The sequence below is a fragment of the Plectropomus leopardus genome, chromosome 7, assembly GCF_008729295.1.
Source record: "Plectropomus leopardus isolate mb chromosome 7, YSFRI_Pleo_2.0, whole genome shotgun sequence".
Classification (NCBI taxonomy): Eukaryota; Metazoa; Chordata; class Actinopteri; order Perciformes; family Serranidae; genus Plectropomus; species Plectropomus leopardus.
The window spans coordinates 16512452-16530573 of NC_056469.1; the positions used below are offsets into that span (position 1 = coordinate 16512452).

The 18122-nt window shown below is 40.6% G+C and overlaps 1 protein-coding gene and 1 long non-coding RNA gene across 5 annotated transcripts; one reads left to right on the top strand and one right to left on the bottom strand.

The window, feature by feature from the left end:
• The first annotated feature begins 1519 nt into the window (after positions 1 to 1519).
• Positions 1520 to 18075, top strand: si:dkey-34d22.1 (discoidin, CUB and LCCL domain-containing protein 1). 4 transcript variants are annotated; one of them, XM_042490134.1, is made up of 15 exons: positions 1520 to 1660; positions 5278 to 5499; positions 6901 to 7038; positions 8126 to 8177; positions 8267 to 8339; positions 9402 to 9535; positions 9665 to 9702; positions 10001 to 10189; positions 11354 to 11466; positions 11606 to 11780; positions 11892 to 11978; positions 12160 to 12271; positions 13039 to 13076; positions 13159 to 13269; positions 16389 to 18075. In XM_042490134.1, the coding sequence occupies exons 1-15, from the start codon at positions 1558 to 1560 to the stop codon at positions 16826 to 16828; spliced, it is 2025 nt and encodes a 674-aa protein (XP_042346068.1). In that variant the 5' UTR covers positions 1520 to 1557; the 3' UTR covers positions 16829 to 18075. The 4 variants fall into 4 exon arrangements, with proteins under 4 accessions (XP_042346068.1, XP_042346069.1, XP_042346070.1 ...); XM_042490135.1 differs by having other exon boundaries at positions 13162 to 13269; XM_042490136.1 differs by having other exon boundaries at positions 12178 to 12271.
• On the bottom strand, positions 12206 to 16372 carry LOC121945800. The gene is made up of 3 exons (XR_006105974.1): positions 15747 to 16372; positions 14942 to 15059; positions 12206 to 12256 (listed from the first exon to the last, which is right to left on the bottom strand). It is a non-coding gene; the product is annotated as an uncharacterized LOC121945800 (long non-coding RNA).
• Positions 18076 to 18122: the final 47 nt, after the last annotated feature.

Below are 18122 nucleotides of genomic sequence, written 5' to 3' on the forward strand. Positions count from 1 at the left end.
GCATCTGTCCCGCTGTCACGAGAAGCGGTTAGTTCGCACGCGATGTGTAAATCGGTCAAACTGCTCTTACGTGCAAGCGCACGGCTTGGTTACAGCTACCTCTGAGCCATGCTGCTGCATGCTGGAAGACTGCAAGCTTCAGAAATATGTTTTTTAATCCAAATGAAGTCGTAAAAATGTTTTGTTTTTAATGGACGGCGCCCTCGTGGTGGATTGTAGACTCAACAACAACGCGCTATTTCAGTCGCCACTTGTGTGGCCTAATTGTGTTTACCATGCAATAACGCTGCTCAAAGCAGTTGCGTGCTGTGTTGTTGTTGTTGCCCGTGTGTCACCAGCAGGTGGCAGGGTTTGCACTTAATTTCAGTAAACTGATGTAGGTGTCACACAGACAAGATGTTTCAAAACTGTTGGTTTTAACCATAGAGCTCTTTGAACGCAGCATTTCACCATTAAACTTTATGAAATAGCCTGTGCAGAAAATATGAGATCCAGGTTCAGAGTGGCTATCTGAGGAAAGGAGAGTAAATCAATGACGATGAAGTTAGTTTTCGATTCGTAGCTTCTGATTCACCTTTAAAGGGAGCGTTAAGGGGAACGTAATTTGCAATGTTTAAACGACTGATTCACGCCTTTTAGCACCTCCTACTTTGGTGAAAGCATGTTAGACATTTGAAGTAAAGCCTCAACGTTGGCTGAACCCCACTTCAAATTTGTGAAGCCTTTATTCTATTTGTGAAAATGCAAACAAAAAGTACATTTCACAGTGTTTTTCACAAACAGCACCTAGGTTTCACAACTGTGAAATAGTGTTTTAAATCATCTTTAGCCACTCTGGGATAATCTAGTTAAGATTTGACCTCTCAAAGTATAGTGGTTTTTGGTAGACACCTAGTCTAAAGTGATCTACATGTGAAAACCTCCCTTTTTTGCATTTTCACAGATAAAATAGAAGTTTCAAAAATCTGAAACTGTGTTTTAAATAATCTTTAGCCTCTCTGGGAGTCTTGCTCAGATTTGACCTGTATAAGTGCAGTGATTTTTTTATCTGGATCTCATGTGGTCTACATGTGAAAAATTCGGTGAAATCCCAATTTTTTGCACTTTCACAAATAGAATAAAGGTTTCACAAATTTGAAAGTGGGTTTTAGAGAACGTCGAGCCTTCACTTAAAACGTGTAGCATGATAACACCACGATAGGAGGTGCAAAAAAAACGAGATTTCAGTCGTTAAGTATCGCAAAATACTTTCCACTATACTCCTACCTTAACTGCAGAAATCAGAAGCAGTGAATCGGAAGCTAACTTCAGCGCCGTGGTTATTCATTATTGTTATGGCCAGAGGCTGGTCTCGGATCAGCCCACCCCTACTTGGGAATGGAATGCTTGGGGATTCTTTGATGGACACTCAGGCGAACCAATGAGAGGTCGAGTTTGCGTCTCGTGGCCAATAGTAACTATCCAGTACTTTGTACTATAACTTTTTCACTGAGGACAGATTGAAGCTCGAGCCGTCGGGGCTTGCACCTTACTTTTTCACGCGGAGCTCTGGAAATCATGCTGACAAAGTGCGAAAACATCCGGGATGCTGTGAAGTCTCTTATTGCCGGTTTTTGGATCACCTTTAGCTTCTGTTCCGTTGGCGTTCAAGGCCAGGAGGGTAAGAAAAGGCCTATTTTTTGGACGGTTTTGATAAGATAAAGAATTTGTCGCGAGACTTTATGTCAAACATCTTGTCATTTACGTCAGCTGTTATTACTACGTTATTACCAAGTTACTAAGTGTAACTGCCATCTGATCGTCACGAATAGCTTAACACACACTGCTAGTTTATTTTAAATTAATTTCATGTGATGTTTTAATTTAATGGCATGTAATGACATAGTCTTAAAGCACTGGCAGAACTACTAATGAACAACAGGCTTTAAAACAACCTTTGCATGCTACCTAACATCCTACTATCGTTTATATTAACATTACTTAATTTTACATCACTATCTGTTAATATAACTGATGTCACTGATACCTTGTCTTGTACTGAGTCCTAACCGTTTTTATATGTTCTGCTGTCAAGTCTACTTTTATGGCATTAACCACAAGAATCCTGCATAAGTCTGTTAATATATGTGTTTAGGTCAGTGGCAAAAATACAAATACACAATACATATTGAAGTAGGCGCAAAGGTCGCCCATGTGATGTCATGGTAGCATTCTTTACATACTCTTCCCTTGTGCATGTTTACCTACTGATCCCAGCTCACAGCTTACCTTTCCCAACGTCTTTTTTTCCCACAACAGCACTCAAGTCCATGTGCAGTATGAATCACAGTGACCTTACATACACACAGACAAATAGAAAAGCAATTTACTGCCCCTCAGGCTCTGACTAAAACACTCAGCCATAACCACAAATCTGTTTTGCTGATTTTTTGTCTGTCTGGGGACTTGGTTTCCTCACATCGGAAGATGATTAAGTCCAGGGTCAATTACTTATCCTGAATCATGTTTTGCTTTTTTGTCAAGTATGCAAAGAGCGGGGCCAGGGTGCAGGATGAAACATTTCAGCAATGGTGTGGTAACGTTGTGATTGACACACAAGACAGAATAAGGCGATGTAGTGACAGGTAGCACAGGTGAACATCCTGTCTGCTAGTGTGGACCTGTAAAGACCTGCCAGCCGAGCCTCAAGTGGAAAAACAGCGTAGCGGGGCTTCATTTGATTGACTGTGTGCTATCCTGCCACCGAGTTTGACTCCAGTTCTCTGTAATACACCTTCTAAGTCTGCTAAACTGGTCAGAACAGGCCAAACACATATCTGTCTCATTTTGAAACTAAAGACAGACAGATTTGAAGACAGACTGTAGGTAAAAGGGTTCAGTGAGCCGCGGGGGAGATTATCGGCCACCCAGAACTTCCCTAGCACCGCAGCCTCTGTGGCCTCCCACCGGAAGGTGACAGATCCACGCTCTGTTGCCTGGTTACAGTATGTCGCTGTGGCATTTCCAGGGAATCCTTTGGGGACTTGAGGAGGGGCAATAACATCCAAGGGTTTATGGTATTTGGAGCTGAAGAGCTGTCGGGAAGTGGGGAAGCGGCTGGCTTGTGATGCAGGATGTGTGTGACACAGGGTGAGTGGAAGGTTATCCTCCTGTTTCCCCTCAACAAACCTCCATGAGCCTTATAAGGAAGACAAGGACAGAGGTGATGCATAGGCTTAGATGGACCCTGGTGCCTTTTTCAAGTTTTGACCATTCTTGGAGCACGTCACGACTTGACATTTTGGTGGTAGGTTTAGAGCCTGCCGCCCCCACAGCACTTATCTCCTTGTGACCACTGTCAAAATTGACTCATTTATTTTCTGAGGCCCACGGGGATGTTCGAGGACCTAAATATTTGTGTTTTCCGTTCCAGCTAAAGTGTTAGTCATGGTAACCGCAGGTCAGAGGATGTAATGAATCAACATTCAAGAAAAAAAATGTTTATGAGGAAACTAATACATAAATTTAAAAAACAACATTTGAATCGTGAATTTTGCCGTATAGCCAATGAACATATCATGGTGTTTGGAGTATTTCTATCACAGACAGTTGTGTCATCTCAATGTTATGATCAGAAGAGTACAAACATGCCCTTGTCTGCTGAGCATATCCACAAGAGACTTATTACTCATATGTCCTGAAACAGCGCATTAACAAAGCCCATAATATTCTGTGTATTTAGTCAGAGAATTAACGGCAAAACTGTCTGCGGTTATGTGATTTTGGCTTTATTTACGCTTGGGGTGCTCAGCTCATAACTCTTTGCCTGGCATGGATATTTTTAGAAGTGAACTTAAATAGTTTAAAGTTAAATAGTTAAATAATTAATTAAACTTAAATAGTTTAAAAAATACTTTAATATCCATCAGCTGTGTGAGAAATTGATTATTTTAGTCAGTACTGGTTGGGGATTGACATTACACTGTACAACTGTAATAATTTGGCGACTAATCAATACGTCAATCAATAGAAGGTTAATAGGCATACGTTTTATAATTCATTTGCTTAAAGACAATGAGAAAAATGCCAATAATCCACTACCTCTAGCTTGTTAAATGTGAACATTTGTTGGTTTCTTAAGTCTTCTATAATTTTAAAACTGGTCACTTTGGGGTTTTAAATAGTGAATGTGCCCACTTTGGCTCCAAAAAAATGTTGCTATTATTTGCTAGGGGTGGGAATTTCTATTCACCATAGGATTCAAATCAGAAGCCTACGATTTGATTATTAAACTGTCATCAATCAATTTCTCACTGTGTGACCACTTGCTGCTTTTAAAACATATTGATCCATAATTAAAACAAACAGAAGAATTCACTTACATTATCTTTTATTAATACAAAATTAGTGATAAATGGAAGAGACTTCATAGGAGTCAAAATGCTTCCATACAGTAGTTTTTAAGCCAGGGAGTGCCGGTTGTATATATCTGTGGTTGCTCATGTTTAGCCGTCCTCACCAAAACTCATGAAGTAGCCGCGGTTAGAACGAGAAGTTGACACTTTTTACAGCCATTACGTTTCATCATCCACTTGGTTCAGCCGCAATGAAGCTACAGCGTCGTCTTACAAAGGGGATCACAAGGGCCGATAATTGGGTTTTAACTTTCAGATTATCGTCTCTTCTGCGTCCAGACATAACCTTTAAGGAGATAATCATGATGTGTCTAAGAATCCCCCCTTCAGAAGTATAGCTGAGTATCGTTTGAATATTTACAATACGAGTACTAATACCAGTATCTTAAAGGTTACACAAGTACTGATAGAGAACTTCATTCGATATCCATGATACAAATAGAAAAATTGACATCTTTGCAAGCTGAACTGCCAACTCTGTCAAATACACCGCACTCAACTTCACCACACAGACTGTACAGGTTGTAGCTGCTGCTGTAATGGGCCAATCACATGTCACATTAAATTGTAGAATGCTTGTGGTGATTGGCTGCAAGTAAAACCATACAAATACTTATTTTTGCTAGATCTGCCTACAAATAGCTTTGTCCTTTTGCTATTTCCAAAACTAAAAATGGTTCAATCCTCACAAAGACAACTTTTTCGTGAGAGTTACTGACATAAAATATGGAAAATGACTCTATGATTCTAGCTGTCATTTTTAAAAGAGACTCTTCATTAGAGAGTGGTTGGCATCTAACTTTGGAATAAAACTGTCCTTAAACATACTGTTTGATCTACCTTGTAAAATGTTTTTTTTTTTGCTTTTTTTTTTTGCTTTCAGGTAATGGCTGTGGACATACGCTGCTGGGCACCGAGTCAGGCACGTTGGCCTCTCAGAACTATCCAGGCACCTACCCCAGCAACTCCTGGTGTAAGTGGAGGCTTCGAGTGTCAGAGGGGCGAACGCTGCGATTGCTGTTTGGGGATTTTGACATTGAGAGCAGTCCGGGCTGCAGCAATGGCTCTCTCGTGATCACAGACAAGAGTGGAGAAGTCCGTCTGGGTAAGCTTGTTCACTGCTGATGAAACATACTGTGTGTGGTGGGTTTTTTTTAAAGCATCTCAGGTTGAGGTCTGATCACTGTGTCTAGAAGTGCTCTCCTGTCTCCTGCGTCAGTCCTTTTCTGAAATACCTCCTTTTGATTCTGTAATTCTCCCATCAATGATTGTGGAATACAGACAGGGCATGCCATTCCTTTGACACATTGACAAAAGAGGCAAACCCAATTTCACAACAGACGCATGCACAATCTCCAACCAGGTGTATCAAGTCATGTCTTGAGGGCATAAAAGTTTGACAAGGCCCCAGAAATGAGGTTTGAGAGATTTAAGATTCATTATTATTGGATTCCTCAGAACCTGGCTCATGATTTATTATTTATTTATTTAGCTTTCTCTGCTGGAAAGGTGTTCTTACATGTAGTCTACATGGCTCTGCTCTTCACTTTACAGTTATCAATACGGGATACAAACATGACAGGAAAACAGACTGACTTAAAGCAGATATGAGTATTGTTTAACTGGTTATGAAACCATCCCAATTTAACACTGACGCCTCGCATGTGACGCAGTCGCTGCTGAATTTGACCTCTTCCTCCTAGACAGTTATGTAATACGTCTGTTACCTCTCTATTATGTCCCTATCAGTGATTCAACGAATCAGTTATTGTCAGCTATTAAATGAATCGTAAACTAATTTGACAGATTAATTGGTTTGACTATTTTTGGAAGACAAAATGTAAAATTTCTGTCCCCAGCTTCTTAAATGTGATTTTTTTCTTGTTTCTTTACTCCTCCTCTTTGACAAAAAAATGGAATATTTTTGGCTTGTGGATAAAACAAGAGATTTGAGGACGTAATCTACCAATTTCTGACATTCTATAGACCAAACAATTAATCAATTAATTAATAAAGAAAATAATTAACTGATTAATCGACAATGAAAATAATTATTAGTCACAGCCTAAATACAGTATGTCTCATTTGAGCTTTTTTAACAAAATGACTATTACCAACAACCAAATCTGTTTGGCTGACATGTAACCCTGGTGTATGAATGGTACTAAAACAAAGTTTACTTTTTCTCACCATCGTCGTATTACAGTTATTAATCTTACATAGCCACAAATAGAAACATTAAACCACTGTGTTAAAGGAAGATAGTGCTAAAGTTAGTTGTGTCTTTCTCTTATTGGCTTCCAAAGTAAATGCGGGGACACCCGAAGCAACACAAAACAAAAGTTAGCCATATTTTCATTACATCTGCATCTGTTAATATATGCTGACAAAGGGACTGACAATATTTCATTATTCAAGATTGCAATTGGCTGTTTGTGCAGGTTTCTGTCTACATCTGTGTCTATGTGCTTTTACAAATGTAGTTTGTGGGTCTGCGTGTTCACAGGTCCAGTGTGTGGGAAGCTTGATTCATCACAGAAAAATGTGACACTCACAAGCAATGAAGTGACAATAACCTTCAGGTCCGGCCCACACCGCTCTGGAAGAGGGTTTCTACTGTCCTACGCCACAGACCGGTATCCAGGTAAGACATTCGTAACCGTCTGATTGCTATAAATGAAGTGCTTACATGGTTATAATGAGTAAATGAATGTTGTTTATGACCCGCATCTGAGGTTACACTGCTGTTCATTTTGTGCTGTAGCTGGGCACGTAGCTTTACAAAGGCCTTATTCATAGTTTGACTTTAATTTCGCAAATTTGCTCATTTACAAGTTTACACTTGTGTAATTTTAACACCAATGTCTATGTGAATATTCACCCTTGTGTATTGTGTGTTGATGTGTGGTTGTGAGACCATGAGTCACTTCTTATTGGCATTCATCCTCCATCGCTATCTTTGCTCTGGCGTGTTTGCTCAGAAAGCAGGAGTTGGCCTCCTTCTCTCAGGCTGAATGGAGTGAGGCCTCAGGCTTCAGTCTGGCGCTTCAAGTGCCTGATTTCTTTTTCTCTCCTCCTCCTCCTTCTCATCATCAGCACCCTGTTAACCACTGCAGACTCACTACCATCACATGTTTGTTGCGGCCCCAGAGGCTGTTGATTTAGCAGTTATGAAGTCCACATATTTAAACTCTCAACATGTACACATACATGTTTTAATGTTTTGGATGAGACAATGGCTGAGGTTCTTCCTGTGTACCATTTTAATAAGCATGCAGACTTGTTTGGTCTGAATTCTAGGTCTATACTTAGAGATAATTTCCTTTTCTCTGGGTGAAGTAATCCGCACTGTACAGTATGTATCATAGTTTCCTGTTTTTTACAGAGTTGTTTATGAATCCGCCAGTGTCTGGAGCTAAGCCCATGTTCAGACATACAAGCTACTGTCTGTTAATTGTGATCACACGAGGACCATTCACTGTACTCGTGAACTGTGACAAAGTCACAGCAACAAAGGGCTTAGTCAGATCAACAGCGATGACCACTCATCGCCTAATATAGCACACACAGTGCATGCTAGACCGTCTCACACAGAATCTGCTTTTGTGTTGAGTATTATGTAAGCCTGAGTTACACATCATACTATTTAAGTACACCAATACATATTTAATAAAGTTTGAATTCGTTCTCGCAGGGTGTTTTTTTTTTAAACATCTTTTTTGTTGTTACAGATCTCATTTCTTGTTTACAACGAGGATCTCATTCCAGCTCGCAGCTTTTGAGGTAAGTGGTTGACCTCTATATTTCCCATAATAGATTCTGTTTAAGTGTAACACTGAGTGTTTCTCACATGCTGTTTTACTGTCTCTCAGCGTGTACTGCCCTGCTGGATGTAAGGATGTCAGAGGGGATGTTTGGGGAAACTCTGAACAGGGTTACAGAGATGTAAGTGAACCACATTTTATCGGTCAAGCTTTTTCGACTCATGATCTCAAGATGTAAACTTTTCAACCTGGACCCTATTCTCACTTGTTTTTGCGTCTAAAGTCAAGTGAAGTGGGAGCAACTATTGTTATAATTTGTCCTGTGCTGAGTGGGAGGACTGCAGCTGCAGGCTGCAATGTAACTACTTGGGGCTCTGGTGCACCGTCAGTATGCATCCACTTAAGGTGCTCGTTTTCGGCACTGACCAGATCAGATTATTATCCGAATACTGAAAACACACCAAGCAGACTGTTTGATTCCACGTGCAGCCAAACTAAACACTGAAATTTCCTCCCCTGCCTAAAACACATGAACACGCCTCCCAGCTGCAGAGAAAAGTAACTGCAGCGAGCCATACTTTGCCATTGCTTAGTGTGTTTTCAGCATAGGTGCCTGACTACATTATGGAAAGGATCACTACAGAGACAGACCTTTTTGTTATGGTGTAAGATTCTTTTTGTTTAACCAGCCCTGAAATCACCATTGCCACACGTGGCATTTTATCATCGTAAAACATGCTTTATTCATCGTCAGAAACAAAGTAAAACTCTCAAAGCTGTCGTGGTTCACCTTTCCATTTATCTACTAATCACTAACTCTGGTTTGGTTGAAATAAACCCCTAATTCACCCCTAATTTTATCGAGTCTGATGGGTTTGGCGATAACGATTTTGGGGCAACAAAAAGGATCTACCTCTTTAACAAAATGTCTCTCTCTGTAGGCATCCTTTCCATAATGTTGTCAGACTTATAATAATAATCTGAGCCAGTCTGTGGCAAAAAAAAAACACTCTCAGTGGACGTACATTGATGGTTCGTATGCTCAGGGAGTTTACAATGCTGTGTTTTGCAGCTGCTGGCTGCAGCGCTCTTGCTAAATACTGGACCAATTACAAAATGTGTTGCCCCCCTTAGGCATTTGACACATAACAAAATGAAAATAGGGTCCAGCCTGAAAAATACTAATGCTACCCTTTAAGTGCCTTCATATCTGAAAGTGCTCTGTGTGTCCCCTCTGCTATAGACCTCAGTCCTGTGCAAATCTGCTGTCCACGCTGGAGCTGCATCTGACAGTCTGGGAGGTCGTGTCACTGTGAATCGTGGGAAAAGTCTTACACTTTATGAGTCCACCTTTGCTAATGGAATCCTTTCAAAAATGTGCGTCTGCTGTTATCGAACTCAAAAAGAGAGATCACATTTGTGCCATAGTGGCCATTGTTGAGCTCAGGATGAGTTTATATTTGATTTTATGTAAATGCACTGACCTTTTAAACTGTGCTCTCACAGGGGATCATTATCTGAAAAGAAGCTGCTCTTCAGCAAAGGTACGACATGACATTTATCACTACATGTTGTTAGAATTTTTCAAAGGGCACACCCAGTGTTTTTGCATATTCAACCAATGTACTACAAGTAAGACATTATTTATATTCCTCCTGACCATTTATCCAGACAGGCTGTAGTATTTTACTATTTTATGATTTTACCGCCTTCCTAAAAAATACTTCTTGATTTATGCAGGTCATCCCATTGAGCACAAGTAAAGTGTACATAATTTGTGTATAAAAACACTCTGGCTTACATAATGAACCACTTTAATCCTTTCCTCTGGTCCCTGAACAGAATGCAGCAACATCCTGAGTGTCACTGCTTTAAATGCCTCATCTTTCTGGGATAAAAACCAAGAGCACACAATGTTCTGGTCCTCCAGAAACATGGATACTAGCAATGAGTTCCTACTCTGGGCAGCAGACGGGAACGATCTGAAGCCATGGGTGGAGCTGGGGCTTAGTGATAGAAGCACTATCACAGGTAAAAATGTTCAATTAGAATGTGTTTGTGAAATATGTTTATTTATAGAAACATTTTAATTCACTTTAATTTAGCTGTTAAAAGGATAGGTCTTATGATATTCCATGGGGGGGTTAATTTTCAACAAATCCCATGAAAAGACAAAAAAACCGCAATGAGTTAATCCAACTGAAAAGTATTGTGTGTACCAAAGCCTGGTTTACAGTAAGTTCTTTCCCAGTGCCACTGACCTCCATTTTTGTCCAAAAACTATTAGAAACACATCAGTGAGTCACACTGTTGTACTGGTTGACCTGTTCTCTAATTAAGATGAATATGGCCATAGTAAGTAATTGTTGGTCAAAACCCACACACATCGTCCTGCTGCATCCTGCCAGAAACACTCATTAGGACACCAAATGTGTATTAATCCGCTACTGAAAATAGTCCCCCCAAAAAATGCAATAATGACTGCTGTTTGAATATTTGCTAAAAATAGTTTTGAGGAAATTTTAAAAATCATTTAAAAAAATGAGACTTTATTTGTGACCTGTTTTGAAAGACTGAGCTTTAAGGAATGAGCGTGGGCGACAGACAGGGTCTAGAATAGTATTTAGCTTAAAAAAATGTTTTCTATGGTATTTAATGACATAAAGAAATACTTCACCCACAAATTACCATTTTTAAGTCAATAAGTCATGTCGTGTTAACCTGGAATTTGTGTTAACAACATTCTTCTCACATTCCTCCAAAGAAAACTGCTAATTTTTATTATGAATATTTTATCAATAAAATCATAGTTTTGGATTATGGCTTTGAAGAGAGTGAGTTTCACTTTCAGCTCAGTTTTAAATAGTTAGGTTTTAGCTACAATGCTTGTGTTTGGGAACTACTGAGCACTGTGTGGGCGCAGATATTCGAGGCGGGAATGAGCTAACTATTTGGACATACTTCTAGAGTCTCACATGCATTAGCCGTCACGTTTACGACAATAATAAACAGAGACGCTTGGATTACAACACACACACACACGCAGGGAGCACAACTTCATACTCTGATCAGGACCTCATCATTCTGCTGTATCTTTACATAGCAAATTGTACAACCAAATGTCAACGCAGTGTATCAATTTGTTTTTGACAGTATCTTACAGTAATACGTTGAACACAAAACATGTTTTTTCAGGAATAATAACAACGGGATCAAACGAGCGCTACATAGAATCCTTCAGTGTTTTTTTCAGCAAGGACAGAAAAACCTGGAAGATTTACAAAGGTGCTCTCAGCAGAGAAAAAAAGGTATGCATTGCATCATTCTCACTGATGTTCACTTAATGCCTCTAACTGGCGAGCAAACAGAGCTCCTGTAGTGGCTGAGCCTGTAGTACGGGCTTCCTGTTTCTCTGTGAATGAGTAACTGGGTTGTTATGGTTTCCAGGTGTTTCAGGCCTACACTGATGGCCACCTTAGGGTTCTCAACAGCTTTCTCCCTCCTGTGGTGGCTCGATTTGTCCGGCTACAGCCGCTGAGCTGGCACGGCCGAGCTGCCGCTCAGGTGCAAGTCCTGGGCTGCCCTGTGGCCAAGGTGACACCAAGGTCACGCCCAGCCCCCGGTCCGTATTCTAGATACTTATCAGCTTGATCTGTTTACATGATCTGTCTGGCAGTGTGAGTTCATGTCTGTACTCCTGATATAATGATGTCCTGTCTTACTTGTCCAACAGAATTTCCATCCATCAAAGTAAACATGGGAACACCAGAGCCCAGCCCAACTCCAACTGAGGGCCCAGTGTTAGTGGAGACCAAACTGAGTGAGTAATACTTTCTTATTTTATATGTGTGCATTAAGAATGAATGCATGTCTATTTTAGGGAGAATTCACTTCAGATTAGTGAAAACAATGTTATATATAATTCACTCACTCTCAACATTGTGTCCATTGCAATAAACTGCATTCCTTCCTCACACTTAAACAACTGTTTACTTACCCAGACACTTCCGTTCCTGTAGGCTCCAGTCAGCCAGTAATAGTGGCGGTGGGAGTGGTGCTGGGCCTGATCATGTGCGGCAGTTGTTTGTTGGCTGGAGTCTGGTGGAAGAGAAGGTACTGTATTATAAACTTTTCAGAGCTGATTTATTTTCAAGTACAGTTTGCACACACAAACTGAAATATATGTATAACGCATGGAGGAGTACTGTTGTTATACATTAAATGCTATTATTTTATTTATGCCCAAATACCTTTGGTGACTGCCAAAGATACTGTGGTTTTAATAGAAAACATTTTTAAAAATTGGTTTTATGTTTTTTTTGTTTTTTGTTTTTTTTTTATTTGGCATGTTTTTCTTTTAAAATCTTTTTTTTTAAATTAGATTTTTGACGATTTTCTTTTTCTTTAACATTTTTTGATGATTTTAATAGAAAACGTATAAAGTTGGGGTGATACTGTTTGTTTGTTTTCCTTAAAATTTTGAAAGGCATGTTTTCTTTAAAAACCAAAAATCACACCTTTCATAAGACAGAAACTATAAAAACAGAAATAACTGTTGGATTTTCAAATTTCCGACGGTGTTTGAACCCATTATGCAGGATGCTGAAATTATGTTAAAACAAAGTTTGAATATTATATGTTTGAAAAACGACAGGCATTGGGGCAAGCAAAAAAAAAGGGTCCTTGAAAACTCATGGAAAATTTTTGAAATTTTTTCCATGAAAATGTTTGGGAATAGTTGCCTATTATTTGTCTGTCGAGCGATTAATTGACTAATCAACTCAGCTTTGAGTGTGATGCTCCAGTATTCAGAGCACACCTCCGAAACTGTATCTAGTATAATACTTTAATTCTCTCTGTTCTTCTCCTTGTTCATATAGGAAAAAAGATTCACAAATGAAGTACTCTTTACCCACAAGTAAGTCAAGTGCTGTTTGATCACTTTACAGTATTTTTCAGTCTTTTGTAAAAAGCCTCTCACTGTGTGTGTTTGTGTCAAGTAGGTTGTCAGAGTTTCCAGGCAAAGAGTCTCTCCTGCACACAGTCGGAGCTTATCTCTTATCCTCTGGAGCGAAATGTCCATGATGCTCTACCTAGCCCTCCTCTTAATGGTGAGAAATATTTTTTTTATTTTTTTTTAACAGAGTACTGCTGTGCCTCCGTATTACTACACTTGTCACCAGCAGCTGCCTTTTTTATAGTCTTTTCATTGCCCATTCAGAGTTTACTGGTGCTCTGCCTTCCCTCCTCCATCTTTCTTGCACTAACTGGCTTCAGTGGTCAGTCTGAGGGGCTCATGCCAGGCCTGACAGGCAAACAGCTCTCTCCGCGGGCTGTCCATTCTTTCCCCTGGCTCAGCCCATCACCCAGACGCAGTATAAACATTCCTTTCTTTGGTCCACGGAGCCTCTCTGAAAGAGACCCTTTAATTGGAGCTCGATAAAGAGCGCTCAGCCCACCCCCCCCCCCCCCACCACCACCACCCCTCTCTGCCTCCCCCATCCCCTCCCCCAGCGAGGGGGCCCTTCACTGAGAGGTCCACTGATAAACAGGACAGAGGGTCAAAGCTAAGACAATCAGAGTCCTCACTAAAGCCTGTCTAATTAAAATAGCTCTGGCTCCGAGGCTCCCTGCGGGCTCTTGAGTAAGGTCTAGGCCTCCCACACCACAGCCTCCTCTGCTGGGCCAAAGAGTTTGGGTTTGGTTAAATCTGCATCCTACACTGTCAGCCCCCGTCCCTTTAGTTAAAGGAGACACTGTTGGTGGCCAAGCAGCTCATGCAGGGGCTCAACACTGGCCAAATATGTAACTGCTACTGAGTAAATTAGAAGCATTGACCAGAAACTACAGCTTAAAATAAGCAATTTATCCTAAAAGACTCTTCCTTGGTATCCAAAGATGCGTTAGTAAGATTTCTTTCATCAAATTGTCCAGAAGGGGACAAGTATTTTAGTTCTTGCAGGTGAATTTTGTCTGTTGCTGTCAGGGCATCATTATGTTTTACCTGCTTGTGAAACTAACCGCCATTCAAAATCTCTTACTTCCTCTGCTATTCGTCTTTTAAACTCTCTGTAAGTGTTTTCATTTCTATTGGTTTCATTGTTTTTTATTTTATTGATAATCAAAGTTAACATTATTCTATTAATGAATTCCTTTATTCCACTGAACATATTTTTTTTTATTTATTATGTCTTTATATGTGTCCACAGCAAGTTGTTCAAATAATATGCATAAAGGTTCATTCTTTACCTTTAGCTATCCTGAGGCTTGGGAATGGCAAAATAAGTCCACCTCGAGTTTAGAATTTTATCAAATAAATAAATGAAACTTAATTTTACAAGGAAAACTCACAGAGAATAACTGTAAATACATGAATGGCCCAAGGAACGTGACAAAGAGCTCAAGGCGTCACCCTGGCCTCTAAATTCCCCAGATGCCAATTTGAGCGAGCATCCATGGGCCTGCAGGTACCCCAGAGCTCCTGTGTCGGTTCCTCGACTGGTCAGAGCCAAGTTCGATCCACAGTGGGGCTTCTGCCCTATCGAGACATGGACTCAGGACCTCTGGAGGTGACCTGTGGTGTCTGACACCAAGTTGTTGGCATCAGGTCCTTTGAATCCTGCCGGCTGTGAGGTGAGGAACCAGCATATCCTACAGATGCTCGATCGGGTTGGAATATGGGCAATTTGGAGGCCAAGTTGAGCTCTTGTTACGTTCCTCGTACCATTCCTGAGCAGGTCTGTAGTGTGGCATGGCAGATCGTCCTGCTTGGGGGGCGCTGACCTCGGGGAGATTCCATGATGGCGTGAACTTGGTCCGCAACAGTATTTGGGTGGGTGGTGCGTGTCAGTTGACATCTACAGGAATGGTAGGACCCAAAGTTTACCAGCAGAACATTGAACTGTAATGAGATGATCAATGTTATTCACTTCACTTTTTAGTGGTTTTAAAGTTTTGGCTGATAAGTGTGTACATGTAAGGTTAGTAATGGACTGAAACTGATGTTGATGGGTTGTTCCCAACTGGTGGGTTGCGGTCCAAATGTGGGTCACGGATCCAATCTTAATTGACCACAAGTGATATGTGAAATTGTCAAGATTGCAAAAAAAACCCACTCTATTTCTAAGTACAGTGAGTTTCCGGCAGAGAGCTTTTATTTTGAAGTGCTGTCTCTGTGTATTCTTGCAATAGTTTTGTGTGCATTCTAAGCCAACATGCTGTTTATATTGTGTGAAATAAACTTAAAAATGTGGCATTTTATCTTATTTGTGGACCTTTAACAAATGACTTGGTAGAAATCTGGACCCTGTAGCTTTACCAGTTGGGAACCATTGTTTTGGACTCTAAAAGGGGAGGGGAACCTTTTTTTCTATCAAGGACCATTTCAACTTTTATGAAGTCCTCCGAGGGCCATACTAAATTTATGAACACATATGATGCAGTGATTATAGATTTCGATAGTATGAAAACCCAGTTATCACGGTTTCACGATTATTATAAGTAAATTACACTCAGAAACATTCACAAACTCTCGAGGCAATGCTTCACAAACACGGGGTTTCAGCTTCTTAGTTATTAATTGACTCACCACAAAACTTGTCCTCCTAACATTGTCTCTGTCGGTCTGTGGTCTTCTGACAGCTGAATGTTGGGAAACCCAACTCCCACAAAGAGCGTTAATTTTATCAAAACGCATTTGTCCTCAACTCCTCCAGTTTAGCAGGTTTCCCGCTGTAACGACGCTCGAGATTGGCCTTTTTCGTCTCTGCACGCCCCACGCCACAAACTGCCTTTTACTTAGTCAAAAAATAGTCGTTTGTCCATTTCTCCTGAAAAAAAAGCGGCATTCAGCATCCACCTTCCTGGTCTTGGCACTCGCCATGATGCATATCACTTGTCAATCAAACCCCAATGTTATCGCGCGATGGCACGTAACCTCACGTGTTGTGTTCACTGACCCTGAACCTGACTCGGACATGTATAGCCCTCAGTATTATCCCAGAAAAGTCACTGCTGTCGACATTTTTCCCCCCGAGTTTATATATTTATTTTTAGAACAGCGTGTCTGGACGGATCAGATGGTCTCATAGGCCGTACACGGGCCGGAGGCCGGAAGTTCCCCAACCCAGTTTTAGAGGATACCCATGTCAATGTTTGTTGCATCTTATTTCAATAGAAATGCAATGTCATACTTGTTCTTTTAATTATTTGATGTTATTTACCATTCTAGACTATGCAGAGCCTGCTGTTGCAGCTATTGGGCAGAAAGTTGGGTCAACGTTTAGACCGGCCTCAGATGAGGGCTACACCACCCCCTTTGCCCTCAACCATTATGACACTCCTGGCAACCTTCCTGAGTACGCCGAGCCTCTTCCCCCAGAGCCCGAGTACGCCACCCCATTCAGTGAGCAGCCCTCCGAGTCCAACCTGCCAACTCTGGCGGGGATCGTTCACGGTCATGCACATGGAGCTCCTACACCCGCAGCTACTGCTGCTACCAGAACACCCAGCCACACCCAGTATGACTGTCCCTCACACAGGATGCTGTCCAATGGCTACTGCACTCCTGCTCTTCATGTCAATGGCCCGCGGCCTGTCAGTGTGATCTACGCTGAGCCGAAGTCATGTGACTCTTTACTACAGAAGCACACATATGAGAAGCCTTTGTGAACACAGCAAGCTCAGACACGCAGGAAAAAAGACTCTCTTGAGCTAAAATGTGTGCTGGGACCTCAAGTGGACACCAAGCTGGAGAGTGTTATCCACAGAGTACTAATGCTGACTGATCTGAACTTCAGTGAGCGATGTACCCACGGTGGAAAAGTCACTTTGGTCCAGAATGTATATATGAGGGTACACAACTCCCGATGATCTGAGAGCCATATGGACCAAATATTTCCTTCCAGGAAGTATGTTGTTGTACAGCGGAAGTATCCTGTGATGCACAAAGAAAACACAGGCTCAGTCGCGTCTCAAAGATACTGTTTGTTTAAATGTTTAATCACAAGCTGCACTTTCAGAAAACACATACAGCAATGTATGCTTCAGTGAATTTAAAAGGTTAATGCAAAAAAGTGGATTAAATATGTTACTTGTCCTCACAAAACATTGTCATTGTATCACAATGCAAAATTTCAACATGATTTGTTAAAAAAGAAGCACTATAAATGGTACACTGTAACAAAGTGGTTGGAATTGTTGCTATGAGTATGTATAACCACTAGGTGGCTCTATTGAGCTTTAAACAATAATTATTGTGTAATTCTTTGTCTGCTGGTTCTCACTCCTCATATATATATATTTTTTATCTATTTATAACATAGTAACAAACAAAATTTGGTTTAAAATAAATGCTTGGATTGTAGTATAACACAGAAAGGCACAACAGGCAAGGTGGTGTCAACTTTACATGAATTAAAACCTACTGCAGTGCCCTCGAGCAAGACACAAAACTCTAACATTAAAAAACACATACAGTACATGGCCTTGTAAGTCGTTCCTTTTTTGCCACTGTGCAGCAATTTCATATTACTTAACTCTGTATTCCTTCATTTTCTCTACCATGCAAAGTCCATTTGGCTTTCTTTGATTTTTTTGTATGGAAAATACAGGTCTTCAACAGATTAAATTACTTGATTAAAATAAGATGATGTGACATTGCTGTTGTTCACAGAGGAAAACAGGAGATAGAAAATTGTATTTTTTTCCTTTTACAAGCCATTTAGTACAAGAAGGGTCAGGTGACAGTGGTAGTCATCCGATATATTTGAAATTGTTACTAAAAGACCTTCAACAATGTAATGCATTTTTCTAAAAAAAATGCTTTTAAAAGGTCTGTGGTGTCCCATTTAGTGATGAATTTGCTAACCTTTTCCACTGCTGAATAAGGCACAATAAAACAACTGTATTGAGAAAAATACTTTTAGAAGTTGGCCTGGTGTGTGTGATTGCAGCAGCAAAGGTT